Source organism: Dermacentor silvarum, chromosome 2, assembly GCF_013339745.2.
Source record: "Dermacentor silvarum isolate Dsil-2018 chromosome 2, BIME_Dsil_1.4, whole genome shotgun sequence".
Lineage (NCBI taxonomy): Eukaryota > Metazoa > Arthropoda > Arachnida > Ixodida > Ixodidae > Dermacentor > Dermacentor silvarum.
Window position 1 is genome coordinate 169,170,981 of NC_051155.1, and position 23,729 is coordinate 169,194,709.

Genomic DNA, 23,729 nt, shown 5'->3' on the forward strand with positions numbered 1-23,729 from the left:
GGGTGCGCAAAAGCATTGCGCCCTGCATAGGTGTTGTGCTAAAACATTGTCACATTGTGACGATGAGGAACCTAGCGCTGCCAAAAGTGTGAGTTAAGAATCCTAACACTTCATTGCGTGAACTTGTACCCAGGAAGACGGGCAACACTCGAATCACTATAATAGTGGGGAGCACAGTCGTCAGTTGTCAAATCTTAGCTCACACGTCAAGGTCTGTCCTCTGTTTATCCCTTTGCCCCCATACATTCCATGCAGAGTAGTAATCGCTGGTGCACAAACATTGTATGTGTGACAATACGGTGCAGTGTGACTTCTTGCTCAAGAGCCACTTGCCCATGCTTGCCAGTGACATTTGCTCATAGAAATGTCACTATCATGGACAGTGACTTCACTGTCCCTGCCAGTGATGGCAAAGTCAGTCTGTCTTGGCCCATGTTTTCTTTTTTATGGAGACTGTCATGTGAACTTGGTGGGCGAGAACTTAACTACATCAGAACAACAATGCAGACGTACTTCTCTAAATCATGGTAAAATATGTGATCTTTAATGCAGGCAAAGTCAGAAAAAAAATTTTATGAAGTCAAGTTGCAAATTTTGTTAAATTTGCTGCCTCTGACAATTGCACGCTTCAAATGCCCGCACTTAATGGGGCTGCATTTGACCTCCATCCCTTGGAGATCAAAGCTTTTTGTTTTGTCTTTACATTTGAATATTGCCTCATTTGCATTTCATCTCTCTGTGATAGCACATAAACCACTTTTAAATGAGGCAGAGGTTCACAGGAAGATGGAACGGATGACTATGGCGCCAATGTCATGACAAAAGGATTTGCCTTGGTCAGGGCAAGTCCCTTTTGTCGGAATGTTGGCTCCAGGGTCATCCCTTGCTCGACCACATTGGTAGACCACTTTTGGCATGTGAGCTATCTGATACACAGTACAGCATAAGCCACTTGTAACGTAAGTCGCCAGAGTCTCGAATTTCCACACTATAACTAAAGACATTTTTCAAAGGCTGTGCACATGCAAAACATGTAGACCAAGCATCTGCATGTGTCCAGGAATCAAAGCATAAGACTGGGATGAGCCCTAACTTTCACTTCTGATGCAGTTCCTTCGATTTCCAAGTGCCATGCAGCCACTGCGAAACATTTAGCTGACTCTGCACCAAACCGCAACTACGGCCACCGACTCCCACCAAGACGACGCTGGTTAGGCCTAGCTGGTGGGAGTGTCGGCTGCATGGCGTCGCAGGAAACTCACCCTTGATATATGTTCATACTCATACATGAATACACGAAGATCTGGTGTGAGATCATGCGCACAGGCTGAACTGATGCCTGTGCACATGAAGCAGAGTTCGCAGGTGATCAGCCGCCAACTACCGCGAACGCGTATCGCGAAAGTTTTTATGTGCACGTACTGGTAGTAACAGGGAAAGCTAGCGTGTGGACAACGTTCCAAACTGACGAATTTGTGGAACACAGTTTAAACTGACAGTGTCACGGAGTCAAGGTCACACGTGTGATATTTGCACATCGCAACAATGCGCATCGCGACGGGCGAATGCAAGACGCACTCACGGCCTCGACAGATTTTTCTGCGGTGATGGAGTTATAAAAAAAAACTAATTGATTTTACCATCAACATTAGCTTTTCCGGCTTGCCTGGTAATTAAGTAATTTTTTTAGACCCCATCCGTGTCCGAAAATATCATTCAGCGACCGTATTTACTTTCCTCACAAACTGAAGAACCGAAAAGCGACAATGTTCAATGCAGGCCGCACGCTGCTGACAAACGGCCAGATCTAAAGGCTTCTCTGTCACCTAGGCAACCCCTGGACACCCGCTGAGCCAGCACTACTGCCGTGTTTCTTTTTTCTTCTCTCTCTCTCCAGTTTTTTGTTTGTTTCCTCACTCCGCATCTCCTCCTTCTCCTTGGACCTCGGCATCGCTCTCCTCTCCACCGGCGCACCTCGTTGAGAAGTTTGCTCACTGCCTCGCTAGTCTGCAGAATTTTCCGACGACCGCATTATAACCAGTATTTTGTCTCGCTTGGCTGCACTATAAGCTGTGTGCGGATACATTGAGTTCTATGGGAAGATTAACGGGAGTCAGAAAAGACCGGTCCAGCACTATAAATGGTTGCGTTATAAGTGGCCTGAGCTATAGTGCATCTACTGTCCTGAGAACGTGCTTTTTACTTTGCTTTCTCTTTGAACTAGGTTATGGAAGGAAGTGACTCTAGCCCTGAAAAACAAGGATGTCAACAAGGCAACAAGCAGCAAGACGTTTCTTGAGGAGCAGCAGCGCAGGGAAGCGAGCGAACGAGCGCAGACTGGCGAGTCTTGGAAGACAAGGGTGTGTAGGCAACAGTAGCATCTGAATTGGAGCTTGTTGGTATGGCTTTGGTGTTTGAAAGAGTGGCAAAAATTGAGACGTCAAAAAGTAGGCAGGACACAACATTGACTGCCTGCTAAAGCACTTAATGTGCGATTAGAATAGAAGGTCTGTATTGAAGCAGTGCAATGGGACCAGGACAAAAGACATGGCTAATGCTGACTGCCAACTAAATTGCATTGAAAGAACACCAGCGAATTCACGTAGAAAACAACAAACATAACCGTCCTATTTGACAGGCCTGCACACAGGTGGCATTATGGGAACAGGTGTCTACCCAAAAATTACATCTCTTGTTTATATAGGCTAATACCCGTGTCACACGGGCAAATTTAGTATCATTTTGAGCAAGTGCACTTCACTACACTGAAGTGTCACTCTTGCGGCGCTACTACACGAGAAAGAAAAGTGTCCTTTAGAATTGATGGCACTTGTAGCAGAATCAGTAGGCACAACATATATTTGTTATTTTAAGCATTGTTTGCAAAATAACTGTCATAGTTCAAAGCAGCATTCAGAATAAACTTAGTGCCAATGAAGGAGTGTATTGCAACTGCAATAGTATTGATCAACACTAGCCAAGGTAAGCAAAGGAAGAATGCCGGATTCCATTGCAGATGGCCCAAGAATGTATCATGAGTATTTGGAGCATGTTATGGCAGCTCATATTTGTCACTTACAGGCCACTCCTAGGTTCCGCTTGCATTTAACACATTAAAAAAATACAGAGAATTGCATCGATTTTGCATCTTGAAGAGCGCATCTGCCAAAGACTCAAGCGACACACAGTCAACTTTGCTGTAAAACGATAAAGCCAAGTGGACGCACACTCATGCTCAACTAGATTTATTTGCCAGCTGAGCAAGGGCATCGTTCCACCTTTACACGCACTCAATAAAGGATTGTGCAGTTTTAGTGCGCAATGAACGCGAATTCCAGCCGCTTCCAATTACCTGTAACAGCATTTGCACCACAACGATGAACGTGTAACCATCATAAACAGCGAGCAGTGATACTATCTACGCACCCTACGTATGAGCGCCTAGGTTTCCACGTCTGACCTTGTCATTGATGCACTACTTCCGTCCATTTATCCCTGAACAAACGACGGCGGCTCAGACAGGCATAAACAACTGCACGGCCATTACACGTAAACAGCCCGAGAGCGAGAATAGTAAATTAGCTTTTCTTTGCCGTAGACCTCACTTTATTAGTTTATAACATTTGCAATCACGAATAAGGTGGTTTAATATTACTACCGACTCTGCTTTCAGTATTAGTTTATTTATCTTTTAGGCATTGCTATGGAGGCTACACACTTCAACGCAGTAAAGCGAGTTCGCCAAACACACTTGCTGGTGAGTAGGTTCTGCAGCGAGTGTCACTAAGCGACCCCATGTGAAAGCCTGCGAATAACACTAGCAGCAAAGTGCCTTACTCAAAATGACTCTAAATTTGCCCGTGTGACAGGGGTATAAGTTAAGCTATGCTGACACTAAATAGATGGTACCTTCAAGATCAACCAACTCACCCAAATCAAGTTGTTGCTACACAATAATATCTAGTCCTAAGAAAACAGGAGAAAACTTGGGGAACCCGTATGGGTTTCCTTTGTAGTTTCATGGATGACAATGTTTCCTTTCATAAACCTGCCTCCACCACAAGACTGATCTGCCATATTCAATGTCCCTTTGCTTCGAGTTGATCAGTTAGGCCTTGCGCTGCAATCTGCTAGCTTGCTGGTTGGCTTAGATGGTAAAGCGACCGTGCTGGAAAGGCATTGGCCCTGGGCTCGATCTCCGGACCAGGATGGGCTTTTTATGCAGCTGCGAAGCTATCTGAGAAACATGTGGGTTTCTTTGGTAACTTCGTACTACATTCGGGTGGACGACAATTTTTCCTTTCATGAAAGAGTAGCAACAGCCTAAGAAGAAACACACATGAATAAAGAAGGCCTTTGGAAAATTAGCAATGATAGCATCCTTTCACTCAACCACGGCAACATTTGATTTGACCAGTTAGGGCAACTTTGTGCAATTTATTAGGTGCAAGAAAGCCAACAAGATAGTATTTTGTATGCTGGATGCCTCTTTGTTTTTTGGCATATAGTAGAATCTTGGTGATACAATCACGCCTGATACGAATTTTGGGATGATATGAATTTTTACAAATTCCTGGCCCATATTCATTAGCTTATAACATGCTAAATTTCAAATCTTGCTAACTGCTCTTCGCACCGTAACAGATGGTACAAACAATCAAGCCGCCGTGCGATCCCCGGCGGAGCCGGCACCGGTAGCACCAAGCACTGGCTGTTAGGCTGGAAGAGCTGCCGCGTTGATGCGCGCTTCGCATACCTGTTGCCAGGGTGACCTAAGTTGCGTCACCTTGATTCCACCCCCCCCCCCCCTTCCAAATATAAAAATAGAATGTTTTGCCTTGTGCAGTATCATGCAACTTGTCGGCCATTTTCAAAGACCTTTAACTTTATCAAGAGCCAGCAATCACGTGTTACCCAATCTTGCCACGTCAGCTAGATCAGCAACATTCACTTCCATGGGTAGCTTTATCTCCCTACGTATTGCACACATTCAGTCATCTTCGACGTCTGATGACAATTCGAAACTTTTCCACCTTTGCGCCTGTCAGATCACAGGATACAAAGTAGCCAAGAAAAGTAAAGATTCCCTTATCTTTCTCAAATCATGTTCTTATCACCATCAGGCAGCAGCCAGAATGCAGCAACAAAAGAAACTTAAGATAACCAGGCAGATCTTGAAATGTCAGCCTCAGAACGCACAAAGTGTGCAGCTTGCTGCTGCCAAAATGTGCCTGAAACAAATGCTCCAATGATTCAAATTCGTCGACCAATAGGAGTGCTCTCTGTGCCCCACATGACTGCGATAAGGAAACACAATGCTAGTTTTCGTTTTTTGCGCTCACTTTGGTTGCTTTTATTTCTGCATGGAGAAATACTATCTTAATGTCCAAACTCCTGTGTTTACGGTTATACCAAAATGGCTGCGCTGCGTCAACGGAAAGCTGCGCTCGTGCAATCAGCAATGTGATAGCACCTGCCATAGCATGATTTTCTTCCCGCTTTCGAAGACAACAGACGAAAGAAGCACTATTTTCACAAATTCTGCTGTATATCTTGTTTAAGTATTTTGCAATGAGATAAAGGAAATTTCGTCTTAGGATTGCGTAAGAAAAGAAATTCTAAAATTGGAAATTTGGAGCAAGTCTGCCATTTTATGGCTGCATGCCCCTTAATTTCCTGATTTTGTTAACGTTTTGGGGTTATATAAATTTCGGGTGATACAAATTCTTGCACTGTCCTGAGAGATTTGTATCATTAAGATTCTACAGTAGAACCTCATTGATACAATTCAATTTCGTATTATTTTGCAATGCCCAGCTGTTGCCAAATTCCCTCGCCGCTGTGCCCTGCTGCAGGTGGCGCAGAGTAAGCATCATGTTTCACTCTGGCATATTTCGGCATTGACCACCAGCTTAATTTCGTTCAGGTTTCCTTTCGCCATCTATTTTACTATTTATAGGAAAACTACAATGTGCGTCTTATGTCGCAACGATTCTCACCAAATGGGCACGTCAAACCTTCCTGCCACAATGCTCCTCCCAAAAATGCTGCTGACCTAGCCTGAATCCAAGGAGCACATGCGTAAGCTTTCAGAAGCTGCAAAAACGACAATGTGTGTCTCGGGTTGCTTGGGCCCCACTAGCTCAGCATGCGTTGGCGTCTCTTGATGCAACAATTTGCGCAACACTTTGCATTATGTAGATGTCAACTACAGTTGAGTCTGTCAAATTTTTTAGCAACTTCGGATTGTGTGTTTTCCCGTGTTAGTAAGTTATTTCTCTCTCTCTCTCTTTTTCTATTAGCATGAATGAATTTCTACTGTATATAGCCGCTATATAGTATTCTTCATATGTCAACACAGTGGGCTCGATCAAAGATTGAATTGTGGTCTACTTGTTTTTTTATTTTACTTGTAAGAATGAATTTCTTGTTTGTGTATGAACTGATTCATGACCACTTTTGTTGTTAAGAACTAACACTGGCACTTGTGCATTCCCTGTGCCTCAACAATCTCAGAGTCTTTAGGCTTTTTATCTAGCTCTGGCTTTATATATAATACACATGCTCAAACCCAACAGAATACCTTGTGTTTTGATGGTGCCATATTTAACTTTTATGTTTGCCCCTTTGACTGAATTCTGCCTTTATGCTTAATTGGATGTTGTATACTTTTTTGTACTACTTTTCCTGCTTCTTTTATTTCTTAATTGTTTATTGTTATCACTACTGTTTATTTTTTATCTATTCATATATGTATGTATTACAGAAGTGCACCATTACCAATGCCTCGAGCTGTTCATGGGCACTTTTAGAATTGAATGAATGAGTAGTAGTCACCGACAGTTGTCAGAACTTGATGTGTGAGAACCCTATACAGGTTTCTATTTTTGTACCAGTGTGCATTCCATGACAAATCAAGCAACTGTGGATCTTGGAGAATGGTCGTAGCCCACCTTTTGTTTGGCTGGTTTAATGGGCTACCTGTTTTGATGAATATTTTGCCAAACTTGAGTGCGGAGGTCGGTGTCCTCTGAGGAAATGAGCGGAGCTAATATACTTTTTTCCCACACCCTTCTCTTCTCCTCACCTTCAGGTATTCCACATGGAAGGAGAGCACTGGGCTTACGACCACTCACTCCAGAAGCGAATGGGAAAGAAGAACTGAAGACTACCATTGTCTCTGCCGTCCGTGCATCACCATGGCATGCCACCTCATCGAGATGCCACAGTTGGCGAGAGCCAGGCAGACTACTACTCCCAACTACCATTCAGCTGGCATGGTCCTTGCTGCCGCCAGCCTTTCACTATGCATTCCAACCGGAGTGCCTCTCGCTCGGGACTTGTGAGGTGCAAACACTTAGCCGCCCGCCCAGGCCATAAGTTTTCTTCCCCAGCTTGGCACCCACCGCATGGATGACCCTGGGGCCCGGGCACCGACCTGCCTGGCCCCTATGGTTGCAAAAAGATGTGGACCTGCCACATTTGACTCGAAATGTACTCTACTAGTCGCGGGCCTGCAATGGAGGGCCATGATGTGCTACCGACATATATGCAGTGCTCACCGAAGCTGGAACAGTGATTAGGGACTCAACGGGTGAGGAGGGGCAATCAAAACCCTCCATTTCGAGCAATAAAAGCGTGGCCTTCTTCTTAAGGCCACGCCCTCTGATCATCTCATAAAATTATCTGTGCAAGACTGCCTTATTTGCATTTTTTGGAGTTCTCATAAGGGCATTAACCTTGTATCAAGTTGGACCCAGTTGAGCGATAGTATCTGCAGCAGCTTTGCTGTAGCAGCTGCTGTGCAAGTTAACACTGTTGTCTTTCATCTGGACAACCTACCGCAGTGGCTTGGCAGCTTTGGTGCTCTGCTAAGCGCAAATGCTTCGTTCAATCATCCAACAACTCTAGCTGCATTCCACTGAAATTGAGTGCAAAAATGAGTGCACACTAGAGATGTAAGGGTCAGGAAAAACCTGGAAAGATTGAGAGAAAAAAAAACTTCATTTATTTTTGTTTTCTTCTTCTTTTTTCAGCATTGAGAAAGCAGGAAGAAATCAAAATTTCCCCCATACATTTATGTACTAGCCATTCTCTGCTGTGCAGCATACGATTCTAGAAGCAACAACAAGAAAATGACAGCACAGTTTTAAGTGTTTACATTATATACATGCTTCCAGTTTCGTTTTGAAAATGTAACGTAGGGAATACAGGATGCTGTTTGGGTTTTGGTACAGGAATGGAGTCTTGAACTCCGCAAAGCATGTGGTACCATCAATCTGGTGGCAAAGCCTTTGCACTAATCAATCTGCTTGCTAGGTACATTCGATTCGCCTGCACCGCTTGAACCAGTTAACGAGGTCCTGCACCTTGCCATTCGTTTCAGCGGTGCAGCAATGGCACCTGCTGAACCACACCGTTCGTTTCGAAAGGTGCAGGGCTGGTTCATGATTTTGCTGCACCCACTCTACTGTCGGTGCTGCCTTGGTGCAGGTGTATAGGTGTGAAGCAGCAGCGCAGCAGACGACGCAGCACACGGGCACGAGCACCATTAAAACCCCGCTTATGCACGTCTGATGTATCTACACAAGTGTGGCGTGCATTTACGCCCCAGAAGGCAATCATACCTGCAGTTCAGGACCTCTCAAACTTACGCACTCCGTGCACATTAGTCGGACATAACATAACGCCTGCACCGCGCTTGCACCTTGGCATTCGTTTCCAGTGTCGCGCTGTGCCTGCACCGCAGAAATCAAGATGCACAATTTCTGAACTTCTCGTGAACCGGTTCACAGTGGTGCAGGCGAATCGAACGGACCTGTTGTGAACGAAACTGGTCATTGTTTGCATAACGAGTGCATGGCAAGCTTCATAACAAACTCGGTAGTAAATGTGTTCGAAAACTCCTCTACGTACAATCGTATTTGAATGCGGAAGCAGCTGCGATCGATTCTAATGCGAGTGTGTCCAGTTAGGGACTTGGACCCTTGCGACCTTTCTGAGTTATCAGATTAGCAATCTTTCGTAGAAGAGAATAAGGCATTCATTCGAAGTTGCCTTTATGTTCTCTGCGTAATTATCGCATGTACATATGGTTAATTTTATTTTATTGTTGAAATAATAAGTATAAGCTGTTCTTACTGGAATTTCAATTTTTCTGAAAACTTCCTAAATAAAAACTTTTTTTTTCCACTCAAAATTTCAGGAAATTTTGCATGCCTGCTGCGCACACCTCATAGCCTAGATATAGGCTTAGGGCATGAAGCATCAAACTACCATATTGGATATTTCAAACAATGACTAAATGTCACTCTTAAATTAATACAGAGCAGAAAAGATGTGAGGGTAGGTACAGTGCTCAGCGATCCAAACGCGATACTCTGAGAATGTGGCTGCCGGCGCTTTTTGTACCACCGGTGGACGCTGGATGGAGACACTGAACTGATTCTTTATCATACACGATGAAAGCAAGAGCCTTTGCAACGCACTGTGACTGTGTTTGACCCCCTTGCGACCATCCAGCACTCACCGGTGGCTCAAAAGCACCGACCACCATACGGTCTGAGTATCTCATTTTAATCGGTTAGTACATGTACATGTGTTTTCCGGAAACATTATTTGCGGCTGTGGGCATAAGAACTTTATCTGTGGCAGTGTTACAGCAATATAGCTTGCCATTGAGCAAATCATATCCACTAGAGCAGGTATTTTGGCTTGTTGATTAGCCATGATCAGCAAATAAGCAGCATGTAAAGCAAAGGACATGACAGCACTTTGCATGTTTCTCTTTTTCATGTCCCTTGTTTACAAGCTGTTTGTTATTTACTAATCATTTTACTATCCAGAAAAATGCACAGCAGGTGCAGCACTAGCCCCACATACCTATGACTGAATTACCATATTATCCGTGCAGCTAATGGGGCATTGCAGTAGTGCCAAGACTCCAGCAGTAAGCCATATAATTGGGTCATTAATGAACTCTAAGAATTGATGGTAGTGCTCATGTAATTGTGCAATGGGCCTTTTTCATAATTTTAAAGCTAGCTTTCTTGTGAGGCAGATTGCCAAGCTAATAAAAATTTCATTATTTTTGCAATCATTGTACACGACCAGTTTACTTCTCTTGTGACGAAAGGATAGACACGGTTCTTGTGATGAAACCATGTGCAAGAGAAAAGCCTCGGCATGTGCAGCTAGCACCTTATGTTCATTTAAACCATGACTGGTGCCACAGCCACCAGTTGGGCAAATGTGCACTGTAGATAATCGCACTTGCGACTTAGGAAAAGGGTCTGTTGTTAGTGTTCAAGGCATGTCCACTTTAGTTTGAATCTAACACCCATTTCGAGATCTGAATCCCCAAAATGTCTTGTGAAATAAACTTTCCCATAGTGCCCTTCTTCCACCCATTTTTTCATAAAGCCATTATTGAATGATATGAGTGAACTACATGAAACAATTAATCTTGTTGCAGATTTAGGGAACACTTCTCATAACTGGTTCTAATATCAAGATTCTTGCTGAATTGAGCACTCACTTCAATCAATTCCACAACAAAGATGTTTTGCTCATAAAGTAATTAAAAAGTTCATTAGTGAATTCTACCTCATAATGACTAGTTCCACAATTATGTTACTACAGTAATATATTTTAAAAACTTTCTTTTAATTAGAACTCTGCAATAAACAGCAAATACTGGTGCCTCTTATTAAGAAATAGCCCTTGATTGTGAACCTCAGAATTTAATTAAGCCCTTGATTACTGCAGAACTCAACAAAGTATTGGCTTTTTATAGTAGAGCAGTAGTGTCTGCATACAATAAGTCACGATGCTCATAGTTTGAGCTGGTGCTGGAGGAGTCGGGCCAGGTTTGACATTTCTTGGCGCATGTGCGGATTCGACCATGCTTAACCATAGTGGATTCCTTCCTCAGTTGCCGCAGAAGAATTTTTTCTTTCTTTTTCTATTTTCTAGCCTATGACAGGAAAGCATAATTTTTTGTTTGCTTAATTCGAGTGCAGCAGTATTTAAACTTAGAAATACGAACTGCCTTATCGTTTTTGCGCTTTGCAGTATCGCATGTAGTCATTTAGCCGCATTTTAGTGACGAGCTGAAAACGTACGGTGCGGTGTTACACGGCAGACTGATGGGGATCGAGCCCGATACGGATCGAAATTCTCGACCGCGATTTTCTCCCTCCCGCAGTTCGCGAAAAGGAACCAATCGCGACTGAGAAGTTCAATCCCGATTGCGATCGAAAGTGCGTCTGTGACACCCGTATTAGCAAGTACCCAAAATGTGGCAAAGACGAGTGATTAAGTTCAATGAAAGAAAGGCAGAAATTTCGACTTTCAGCAATGCCGCATTGTGCCAGGATTACTTTCGCATTAAGGTGAACGCAGCATAAGCGTGCGTGCGCAGCAAGGAAGATATCACCATATATCACGATTTATAACTTCCTTGCATAGTAACGGACGGACCTCAAGTTGCTAGACGCGAAGACACTGTAGCGAAATGTCACGTATCTTGTTTCTCGATGTCAGACCGTCAGACAGACTGCTCAACCAGAGGTGAAATGCCTGCTTGTTCGTTAGTTTAGTAGCAGTATTGAAGAAAAAGACCACAAATAACTGCGAGTCAGATTTATATCAGAATTTGTTTGCTTCTTGAAATCTGCTTGAACGCGCGACACATTTAATGCATCACACAAACAAAGCCACAGAAAGTGATAAATCACAGATTTAGTTCCTTTTTGCGGTTGTGGCAAATTGAGAAAGTTACAAATGATTGTGCACGTAATCTGCGTGAGTCCACGCAGTCAAAGGCCTCTAAGGGCTTTGGTGTAGGAAGTTGCAACGAGTCATTTGAACTTTTGCGCTACTGTTGACGTCACGCTATTGCACTCCGAAGTCCGGTAAACTCCTCACGTGAATCACTTCAGCTACTTCAATGCAGTTGCCCTACTGCTGTTACATCTAACCTGAGGATTATGACTGTTTATGAATACAGACGGCAGCACTTCTCTCGCATATAAACATTAAAAAAAAAAAAAATGCGCTTGCAGTTTCCGGCGCTTTCAGTTTCGAATTTACTATGGCGGCGAAGAGCAGCAACTCGTTGAACGGTAAGTTTTGTTGGTTTTTCACTAGTGTCTTTAGAACGAGATTTTTGCCTCATAAAGGCCTTGTAATTTCCACAAGATATTAGGTACTGCAACGGAACTTTTTTTGCGAGCTAGACAAGCTGCCAGCACAATTTGAACTCTCTTGTCACGCTCATACGTGACTTGCGGCCTAACTTGCCTTGGTATTCCGACGTCATATTGCGATGCCACCACAAGTCCCTGAAAGAGAAAACATCTTAAAAGTCCATTCCTTGTTCTCTGTTACCAGGTGTGTGTCTGCCTGAACACGAGCCGACCGTTCTCCTGACAGGTGAGCCTGGCGAGCCAGTAAGCGGGCCGCCTCATCAAACGTTAAGCACGTGATGTTTGTTTTCCTTATGGCCCCCAATTCTCCGGGAATAATCGGAGAGGCGTCGTAGCTTGCCTGCGATGCTAATGTCGCCCTGGCCAAAATGATAATACAGTACGTTTGCATACGTCTTTCTGTCCGTGGTCTTAAACGCCCGAGGCCTAGCCTATTTTTCGACGAGATGAAAGTGTTCAATACGCATTGTCAAAGTTGTACTTTGGCCAATGGCATTGCTTTGGCTTGGAGTCATCACTCGCAGTACTTCTGAGGAAGTGCGTTGCGTTTCACCGAGCTTGTGGTATGGGCAGGTCCTAAACATTTTTTTTTTTTTACGGCTGTTGAGGGCTCGAGTAGTGGCGACTCAAACATTTCCATCGAACTTTCTTGGGAAACGTTTATGATGTCGAACAATAGCGTTATCTTTTACTGATAATTGTATAGTGTACTTGCGGTTTTTTTGTGCGGGTTCCTGCAGGGTTCGGGCTGTTCCGTGACTACGGCCACAATTCGAGTAATGAAGTGGTCAAAGCCCTCGCCAAGACTGGTATTCCTGGAACGAGACTCGTGACGAAAGAAGTTCCAGTAGAGTACGATACTGTTTCAAGCGTGGTGCCTCAGTTGTGGGAGGATATCAAGCCTGATGTGAGTCTGGTTGTGAAAATTTGCATATGGGCATCTCGAATTAATTGGCGACAGAATAAAAATATGTTGCGTGCTAAAACTGCCACTGCATCTTTCTACCTTGTGTTTTCATTTCACCAACATGATGCTTTCATTCGTTAAAAAAACAAGCTATTGAATTTAAATGTCGCATTTATATTAATTGATAATTGCAAAAGATGTTGCATAAACTGCATAAGCTAGATGCTTAGAGTCCTGCCTTCTTGCCATATCACATTACCCTTTGCAGCTTGTGGTCCACTGTGGAATGAATGCCACTGCCCGGAACTTGGTTGTGGAGAACCAAGCTTACAATGGCAGCTATTGTGCTGCCGACAACAAGGGTGCCGTACCTAAACAGGTGACATATCTGTGATCTCTGTTCGCTTGCTGAATCGACTGAACTCTCTAGAAAGCTCCAGAAAAGCTTCACACACCATTACTATGTCATGAAATTGAAAGAGGCTGGAGATTTTAATCATGATGGCATCTCAAGACTATCTATAAATTCTGTAGAATAAATCACTTTTGTTGTTATGCTATAAAGGAAATCTGTAATTTAAAGTCTTGCACAGCTTTGTAAAATAGCTGGCCTTCCATTGCAGCATGTCAGTCATGTACCTCTGCCAAGCTAGTGCCATTACCAACTAGCACTCCCCAGTAGTTAACTTGTGATGGCACTGTGGCTCCGCACTTTTACTCCTGTCATTATAATGCAATCTAACTAAACTACTGACAGTTAGTTCCACACAAGGAGGATTGTATTGCCCACAATTTGTCTTCGGTAAAAATATCAGCCCTGGTTTGTTGGTAATCCGTACTGTTGGTTTACGGTGCAGGCAATGCACCAGAAACAGGCAGCACAAGCACTGACTTTCAACCTTCATTTCGGATATAGCACACATTTGTGTAGGAACATAATCACATCATGTTTGCAGGAGGTAGCTGATTACAAAACTAGCATGTTCACATATGCGCTGCAGCATTAATGCAAGAAAACTGCAATTACAACTAGTAATGCTCACAGTCGCTTCTAGCTACAGAGGTAGTGAGGTACATATTAGTTAGAAGAATTTTATTAATTGCACTGAATGAAAGAAGAATCAATGCTTCAAAGGGTGGGATCTGTATTTCTCACACAATCCCACCCTCACCACCATATTCTAGAATGTTCCTAAATCGGCCCTCGACATTGACTCGAGAAAGTCGATCACAGCTCCATCCCTCGACAGACATGGTCACTGCTCATCATTGACGATCCACGGCAATTCTTGAGAAGTGTGGTGTCTTTTTCAGTCAAGGGGTGGCGCTGTGCTGAACTCGGTGTGGAGTGTAGGTCAAGCTTTGAGACAATGATCGTTTGAGAATATGGTAGCTAGAAGCAAGTTGTAATCACGATCACTGGTCTTGCATCCATAGCGTGGTTTAAATGTTGTGCACATCCTCTTTTTCTTATAATCTGCTCCCACTCATGAATGTCAGCTGATTGCGCTTCTTATATGAGTGTGTTCCATTTCCAAGTCAAAGGTTGTTGAAAGTGGTGCTGATGTCAGATCTCTTCCATATTCGTGTGTCATCTGCATTGTACAACTCATATGTCCTCCGTTTGCCACAGCAGTGAAATTGTGAGCAGAATTTGTGATGCTTCTTGCATGCTTATTATACTTGTGACTTTGAGTGACCAGAGCAAAACAGACGTACAGGCAGGGATAAAATTTAGTAAACCACTGGAGCAAGTTAAAAAAAATGCATGCATGTGCCACTTGCCAGCTGTGTGTGTCTTGAAGTGTCAAATGCTTTGGTTTCACAGTCTTCAGGCCACAGAAATTGCTGGATGGCGGCACCACTCCGAATAAAACTTGTAGCATATCCTTCAGTCGCAGCATGACTGCAGGTCTCATCAACATCCTTGAGAGATGCACTGCTGTTCAAACTCACTGACCCGCCATGGTGGCATAGTGGCTGTGGCGTTGCGCTACTAAGCCCGAGGGTGCTGGATCGCATCCCGGCCACGGTGGCCGCATTTAGATGGGGGGGGGGGGGGGGGGATCTAAAAACGGCCGTGTACCGTGCATTGGGTGCACGTTAAAAAACCCCAGGTTGTCAAAATTAATCAGGAGTCCCTCACTATGGCATGCCTCGTGATCAGATCGTGGTTTTGGCACGTAAAACCCCAGAATTACATTTTTTTTTCTTTTAACTCACTGCACAGCTTCAAGCTTCCTTGCTGCAGATTTCTATCTATGGTCAAACTAAACATGTTACAGATAGAACTGGCATCTATACACTACTTCATGCATAGCAGGCAAAGCTGTAGAGAGGCTTTTCTCACTGCTTTCATTCGTGGCCAAAAGATAATGCACCTCATGGAAAGAAATATATGGGCATGCATCATGTATTTCGATGGAAGGTTAAGTCTCATACTTTTTTGTTTCAAAATATTGCATCTTAATTACATGGAAGGTGTCTGAACTCTAACCTATTTGCAACCCAATAAGCAAAGTGACCTGTTTCATCGCGCAGTGGCCACAGTGCATCGCATGCACTTGCAATCAAAACCATGCAGATACACAAATAATATGTGATTGGACGTAATCTTATATCCACAAGTTGTATTTGTAATATTCCATAGAAAGTGTCGCAGATCAAAAGCAACTGGTCTGTGAAATGTGCGAAGTCAATGACACCACTACTTCCATACATGCAGCAGTGTTGCCTTCTGTCTCTGTTAAGTATGAAATAAAGTAGAGGCATCTATGCAGGAGCTATCCTTAATGTATTTTCTTTGCATCATTGGCGATATGCAGAATGCAGTCTCTGCTCAGTTGGGCAAAGTGAGCCATCCAAACAGCAACATGTGTGTCATGCATATGCTGGCAAGATTTGCCAGTCATACCAACATATACAGAGATGTATCACTGTAATTATTGCTGTAATATGCAGCAGGTGCTAGCCGCTAGGTTCACAGTTTAAGTGGAACCTCCGCAAGTAAGACAGGATACAAGTGCTTGTCTCGGAACCACACTGGTGCAGCTGCAGGTGGCACTGTGAGGCTTTTGGCCAGGCACTTCATACTACACAAAATTTTGTCCGCAATTGTACACCATGTGTGTCCTTTCTGTTCATCTCTTTCACGCAGTGATCAGTTTTGCTATTCATTAAAGGTGGGTGAATACCATTTTTTTTTTAAATACGAATCGAATACGAATAGTGAGTATAGAATATCAAAGACTCGCCCGCAGGCAGATATATTTATTTACAGCAGGAATATTTATTTGTGTAAAATTAAGTACCACACTGGTATTCACTAGTCAAAACAAAAGGACAGCTCAATATCAAGGACAAAGAACCAGTCTTAAACACAAGATTACTAATTCTCATTAAAAGTGCACGAATAGCCTCTCAAAATCTTTAGATACTGGTTGAAAACACGCTTTCTAAGAATTAATGGCTGCTGTATGGAATAAAGCTTTACAATAACGATAAATAAATGGTTGCCCCCCCAAAAAAGGTCGGAAGTTGTGGTAAAAGACAAAAAGAAAACTGCACTGTGTGTGCTGTAAACACATGTTAAAAGGGTCAGTTTGAAGGAAAACATTGTTTGTTGTAGCGTAAACAATAAAAATGGTACATAATTAGATGGCAGGAAACATTAAATAGCGGACTACAAGCAATACTTGCAGGTTGTCAGGCAGGCTTCTGCCGCGAAATCGAAAACAAAACTTGCATTATTCATCTTGTTGCTGCATTCCTTCAAAAACGTTGCGTTTCACTTCCGATAATTTGCGATACTTTGCTGCAGAATACTTGGATTAGTTTCAAATATTCAATAATACTGAATAGTCCCCCCCCCCTCCCCCAATTATGTTTCATGCATTGACCTCATTATTAGGGATTTCTCATAGCCAATTTGGTTACAAATATCAAACACTTTCATTTTTGTGCACCCTCCTGTAGCAAGAGTCCAGAACATGGAGAAAAAAGGAAGTGCTTAAATTTGCATTAATACAGTAGTTCTGGTTATAGGAATATTTGACTTGTCACTCAGGAGTGCCAGACCAAATTCAGTTTATTTTCAATGGTATCTGCAGCAAAGAATCCTGATATTAGAAACAACCAAACCTCACAAACCTGCTGCAACAGTAGTAGTCTCAGGGGTGCTATTTCTTTTTGAAACATAGAACACTGACCATCTGCCAAGGGGGTAGATGTCAAGCATGTGCCACAAGCTTACCATAAAACTTTGGTTTGCGCTAGTTTGTTCATTTCGTGTGTATAGGCAGGACAGTGCTAAAAGAACACAAAGAAGGGACACATAAAACAGGACAGGCACAGCATGTTATACCACAACATGTAATAGCCTTTCGCAAGAATATTCAGTCTGTCATCATAGCTAGTGTTTTCTGTTTGCACACTGCCTTTTTCTTTCACTGCCCTAATTTGGTTTAATAATCCACACTATTCGATGCATGCCAGTGTGGCTAATGATTTCTAAACACACTGTTAGTTTAGTTATGATGTAGTCTTCTTTGTAGCAGTAAGGAATGGAGCAACTCTAGCGGCACAACTCAAGATTAGCAATCTAGTAGTTATTATGAAGTTCTCTTGTGTGATACCTTTCACGTAACAAATATTAACGGCAGAGTCATTTTCTCTCAACCGACCTGATGCTTTAGGGCCTCTGCTGTGGGGTGTCTCCACAAAACGAACGACTCCGCACCTGCTTTGACCTCGGTGCACTGACCGAGAAGCTTAAGACAGCCGGCTGCCCGGTTCCCGTTGAGACTTCAAATGATGCTGGCAGGTAAGCTGTGTACACAGGTGCGAATGAGCAAACGCCCTCGTTTTCACTTTTCCGTCCTCTCCATCACTCTGCGGTTCCTTCCTCACTCTCGCTTATCCTTGCAACCTAAGAGGTTGTAAGGAAAAATATTAACCTCTCGTAACCAAAAGCTCCTCTTTTGACAACCTCTCATGTAAAACAGTGTCGACTACCTAATGTTCTGTGTGTCTCGTCTCACATGTTCTTTGTTCTTTTCTTCTTCTTTTGTCCAAATTATTGTGATTGTCATGAACAGACTATAGCTGCTATTCACTTTTTGCTAGTTTTAGAGCTCCCTATTTGTGTGACTTAAATGTAAAGATGTTGCATGTATTAGAGAACATAAATCAGCTTCTTTCTTGCTTTCCTTTACTTGAATCATTCTCAGTTCTGTCATTGGGAATATAAAACAAGATACAATGGAATCTTGTTGATACAATCTTCACAGGAACTGGAAAATAAAGCATATCATCCGAAAATTGTATCATCCGACAAATTACTCAACTAAATCGTACCATCAGGAAAACAGAAAACAACGTATCCCAAAAAACATATTATGCAGAAACGTATTAACGAGGTTCTACTGCATTTCATATTTAGTTCAATGCTTGGAGCCCGCATTTTCCAAACATTCATATTTGATTTTATTGGAAAAGTTAATTATTTACACACCATTGTCATGAGCACTTGACAAGAGTACTTTCCTATGTCATCTTTTCTGCATTAGAATGAGTGTTTTATTTTTATGCATGAATATGGTCAAGGATGAGGCAAAGATTTTAAAGATTTCCTAATGCTGTGTGTGGCGGGGTTTAATTCGAACATCATTACTGAAAATCTCAGAAGCTTCACAGCTTTGTTCTTGGTGCTCACGTTGGCTTGTGGTACTTAACACCTCAAAATGTAAGTTCATGTGTATCTTTTGGAAGCGAAACAACAGCATTTACCCCTGTTCCCTCAATTCATCAGTCCTCATATCGAACCAACTTGCATGGTTTGACCACATCCTACAACTTGTGGCTGACTGTTCAAAATTGCTCGGTTTAACCAAAAGGTCCTTATCAATGTCACTCTCTTCTATTCGCAAGCTTGCCTAAGAAACATTCATCTGCACTAAACTCAAATATTCGTCACCAATTTGGAGCCCTCATCAGATTTACTTGATTAATGCATTAGTACAGAATCCGATTGGCACACAAGTATCAGTAGCATTAAATCTTCTCTTAACCTCCTGTCTTTTTCAACTCGCTGCACAATTGCACAACTGAGTCCTTTTCACACTCTACTACTATTTATCCCAGCTGCGTAACGCACTCCTTCTCCCTCCTCACCGCAATTCCCGTTGACTTTTCAGCAGCTTAAGTGTACAGTGTCTTCATAGAACTACCACCGCATTTCATAAATCTTTCCTGCCCATCACAATAGAGCACTGGAACAAGCTACCACCATCAGTAGAGCGCGATGGCCAAAAATTTAAGCAGTTACTGACAGCCCATTTTCAAAGCTAATCACCTTGCTCACACCTGTGCCACATTCTACTTTTTGTTTTTGCCTTTAATGTCCGTATGCATTTGTTTTTGCCCCCCCCCCCCCTTATGTAATACCCTGAAAGAGGCCTTTAAGGGTTAATAAAAGATAATAATGACATTGTATCTCGCCGGTTGCCACTCAACATAATCACATGCAACATGCACTCAACTTACTCACAGCTCACTAACTGCAATGCATTCAGATTATGGCTGTACATGCAAGAGCTCAAGCCTAAATTGAGCTGCATGATTGGCAGCGGTACATATCATGTATTCATTTTTTTGTGTTTTTAAGGTTCCTGTGTGAGTTCATCTACTTCACCTCACTCAGGATCAGTCCTTGGACCGTATTCATCCATGTACCACCTATAGATGAGCCCCACAGTGTTCAACAGCTTGCCTGCACGGTCAGCACTATTGTATTGACGCTTCTTGAGCAAAAAAAGAGTATGGGAGAGTTATCTGCCGTTGATGCAAAGCTCGACCGGAGTCAAAGTCAGGAGAAGCAGGCTGTTGCAACAAAGAGCAGCAGTGAAAGCAGCTGATGCACATAATTATATGTACACAAGCTTTGTAAGATCATAGTTAAGCGTATCTCTACAAACTAGTAAAGGCCGACCCACATGGAGCGAACTTTCCTGACGAAGTTTCGGCAGCAAGCGCCGACATGACGATGTGCCTTCGTCATGCTGCACACACATGCAATGAAAAACAGGTGGCCACCGCCAGGCCGCCACCATGATTTCCACCGGAAGTAGGAGGCAGTCGAGCCCTGATAGGTCCGAGCTGCCCGCATGCATTTGCCGATTCTGGCGTTTTGGCAGCCGGCTTCTGGGCAGACGCCGCCGGACGGCTACCGTTGCTTTTTTCGCCAGAAATTCGCTGCATGTGGGTGTGCCTTAATGGTATGAGCCTGGAACCACATTGAATGAGCACACATTATTAAGAAAACATGCCTTGTGCTTGCTTTAGTGGCTCGTTCTGAGATATTTTGCACTTTCTGGCATTTGAATTCTTCGCAGAATGTGAAAGACATTGCCGTACAACTGTTTTAAGGTCCGTAAGGTACAAAACCTACTGGTGGAATCATTATTCTTTTATTTGCCATCGACCAAGCTTAGTTGTGGCTTGAATTTTATGTGCTGTTTAAGTTAACGTGTCATTCATGAGTTCATTGTGCTATGGATAAACCTTTAGTGCAATGTCTAGTTTAAAGTACATGGCACACGGCAGTCCAAGGCTGGGGATAACAATCTGCTTCTTGCGACTACCTCAATTAGCTGCTGTGTTTCCTAAGTGTTTAACCAGTCGCCATCGACCAGACTTTGTGGCATTACTGTTTTAAGCTTCAAATATTTAATGTTTTCTAAGTCTATGGCTATCTCTGTTATATGGTGCCAAACAGCCTTTTTCCTATATCCATGCTTCAGTATGTTGTTACACACAGTTCAGCATGTGCTCATTTTATGCTGGTCAAATCTCTCAAGTCAGTGTCATGAAAAGTTGCTGATTGTATAGTGAAGTGACTGTTCCTCCAGTTTTAATTCTTTACTGCTTTGTTAGGTCAGGGTATGAGCCCAGCTCAAAGTAAAGAGCCCGCCAGTGTCTCGCAATGTGGTGATCACTGAGTTACAGCTTCTGTCGTTGTTTTATACAAAAAAGAAAAACTGATAAAGTAACTATGTTCTAGGCTTGCACGGATGTTGGGCTTTGATGTCATGTGTGTGGTTTTCTGTATGCTAGACTTAACATAAATGTTGAATTTGAATGTATGGTTGCATTTTATCTACACTTACGTAATCTGATCTCATCTATATCTCTCGTATCACAAACTTGGTGGGCTCTCTCTCCATATATCTCTCTCACTTTGCCTTTGGCACCCACTTGACTGTATTTTTGTGAAACTGTAATGTTTAGCATGGGCACATGTTATAAATTTTAATTACAGGGGTCCTGCTCACTTTACCTATGCCTTATTTTTGTCATTTTATTGTGCTTTAGATACTGCACTGTGAATTTCTTATGTACAGTGAGGGGCCCTACTCTTTTATTTCTTCAGCAGCTGCTAGTTTTACTGGAATAAGCTATCCTCCAGCTACATTTTAGAATGTTTTACTAGAACGCCGGTTTGTTGTACCCGTGTTCTAGCCACATTTGTATTCCTATTATTTGGCTTCTCATTAACAGCAAGCTCAAAGGTGTTCTTCTGTTATCGGTACATTTTGTTGCAGATGCTCCTGTTTGGCCTTTTCACCACCATAGGCCACTAAGGTGCATTATACCCCAGCTGAGCTTACAGCTGCCAGAGGAAACATCTAAGAGATGTTGCTGACAGTGTATGGCAGGGCAGGTAACAAATTTTGTTGAGAAGAGTGCTAACTGTTTAGGGAAAATGTATTGGATATTTCCTGTGCTTGCATGTGGAGGCGAAATGCAAAAACGCCCATGTGCTTGCGTTGTAGTGCACGTTAAAGAACCCCAGGTGGTCAAAATTATTCCGGAGCCCTCCACTACGGCGTGCCTCATAAGCAGAACTGGTTTTGGCACGTAAAACCACAGAAAGAAGAAGAAGCATATGTGAGGATTTCTAAATTTATATTATGCCAACAACTTCTAAAATCTTTTTCATTCAAGGTGTGCAATTACGCTCTTCGACATAGTGATGCACATCGTGATGTGACCTCGTGAGCTACCAAAGCATCTTTATGTGTTTAACCTAGTCTGTTACTAACGAAGCAGCATGCGAAGCTGAATATTGTGTGCCACATGCAACTGTTTTATTCCTTTGGACATCTTTTTATCACTTGAATGTGTGTCTAAAGGGCTTTACTGTGTGAACATGTTATTGAAAGTGAAGCTTTTTTTCTATGCATTCCTTTTATGAGGCAAAATGAAATAAAAAGCTCATGTGAATACTACAAGAGTGCTATTCTGTTGTGATATATTCATATATATGGCACTGTATGCATGGTTAGTGCCCATTTCATTTTAAATTGTTTACTTTTGTACTATATCGTACACACTATATTGTACAGTACATACTTTATTGTGCAAATTGTAACACACAGTTCAAAGAATGTACCCTAAAGAATTAGCTTATTTTTGGCCAACTTGTGCCCAATAAGCAAACCACCAAGTGAGTCTTGCTTGCAGCTTCAGAGCACACTGCTTTTCCTTTGACTCCCGCTTCTCATCTTTTCTTTGTGTCATGTGCTGATTGCACAATACAGTCAAGTTCTGTAACAGCACATGCCTTGCAATCACGTGTGTTCCTTGCAGCATGGTTATGCTGTTTTGCACATGTGCTGTGAACAACTTGGAGGGCACAGGAACTGGCACCCGTAATTTGAAGACAGCAGCTTGTGTCAGTATGGTACATTTCGTTTTATTTGTGCAATGCATTCACTCCAGCCAGAAAATACAAATGATTGCTGTGCAGTTTTTCTTGCAGTTTCCAAGCTGATAATACTTTTTTTTTTTAATTCTTTAAATTTGTTGTGCTGACAATAGGTGTTTGGGTAGCAGACTTCTCTGAAACTACATTTCACCAGTCAGTCAGTTAAGAACACTGCTTGCTCAGTTCAGTAATAGAGCATTTCCCACCCTCTAACGTCCAATATCACATGTGGCCTAGATGGCAATCCCATACGGGCCCATCCACCAATAGTATGTTTTGAACTAAATGGTCAGTGGGCATAGCCGTCAAGAGTACACCAAGGTCATGGCTTGAATTTTCTTACCCTAACTTGCACAGGGTCGCCTTTCGGGGTACTAAGCCATACTTTTGTCCATAGCCACTGGTGTAGTTGGTGGCATTGGCGTAACCAGGGTGGGTGGGGGGAAGCACACTGGGCACGTGCCCCCCCTCCCCCCTTACTCTCCCCGTCCCCGCGGGGTCAAGCGACCTCCGCCCCCTAATGATAATTTTAAAAATTCTGGTTATGCCAATGGTTAGCAGTACTGTGCCCAGCGTCGAAGTTTTCCTTATGGCAGAAAGCTGGGCTAGTTAAATTTCTGATAATGGATGCACTTCCTGTGCTTCAGAGGAAACAAATTCAGAGAGTAAAAGAGAACAGGACATTTGAAGACCAGCGTCCTCCCTGTCCTATTCTCTCTTACTCTGAAATTTTCTGTTTCTTCCAAAGCGCTGGAAATGCATCAGTTGTCAGTTTCAGTCACCGGAGTTCCAGCGTTAGGGTGCCTCGATGTATGCGCCGATTGAAGCGCCCTATCCAGCGTCGTTT

General features: G+C 42.9%; 2 protein-coding genes across 4 annotated transcripts in view; both read left to right on the forward strand.

Moving 5' to 3' along the window:
* The window catches only part of LOC119442086 (oxysterol-binding protein-related protein 9), a 53,691-nt gene extending 46,009 nt beyond the window's left edge, over positions 1-7,682 (forward strand). For 2 of the 3 annotated variants that reach the window (XM_049661883.1, XM_049661884.1), the window contains one exon: positions 7,094-7,682. In XM_049661883.1, coding sequence (XP_049517840.1) covers positions 7,094-7,346 — 253 coding nt within the window. In that variant the 3' untranslated portion in view covers positions 7,347-7,682. Of the gene's footprint in view, positions 1-2,224; positions 2,361-7,093 lie in introns of all 3 variants that reach the window. The other variant, XM_037706814.2, reaches the window with a different exon arrangement.
* A 4,239-nt stretch (positions 7,683-11,921) lies between these two features.
* LOC119442087 (pyroglutamyl-peptidase 1) lies at positions 11,922-22,391 on the forward strand. The gene is made up of 6 exons (XM_037706815.2): positions 11,922-12,125; positions 12,394-12,435; positions 12,950-13,116; positions 13,385-13,495; positions 17,811-17,938; positions 19,781-22,391. The coding sequence occupies exons 1-6, from the start codon at positions 12,095-12,097 to the stop codon at positions 20,028-20,030; spliced, it is 729 nt and encodes a 242-aa protein (XP_037562743.1). The 5' UTR covers positions 11,922-12,094; the 3' UTR covers positions 20,031-22,391.
* The last annotated feature ends 1,338 nt before the right edge of the window (positions 22,392-23,729 follow it).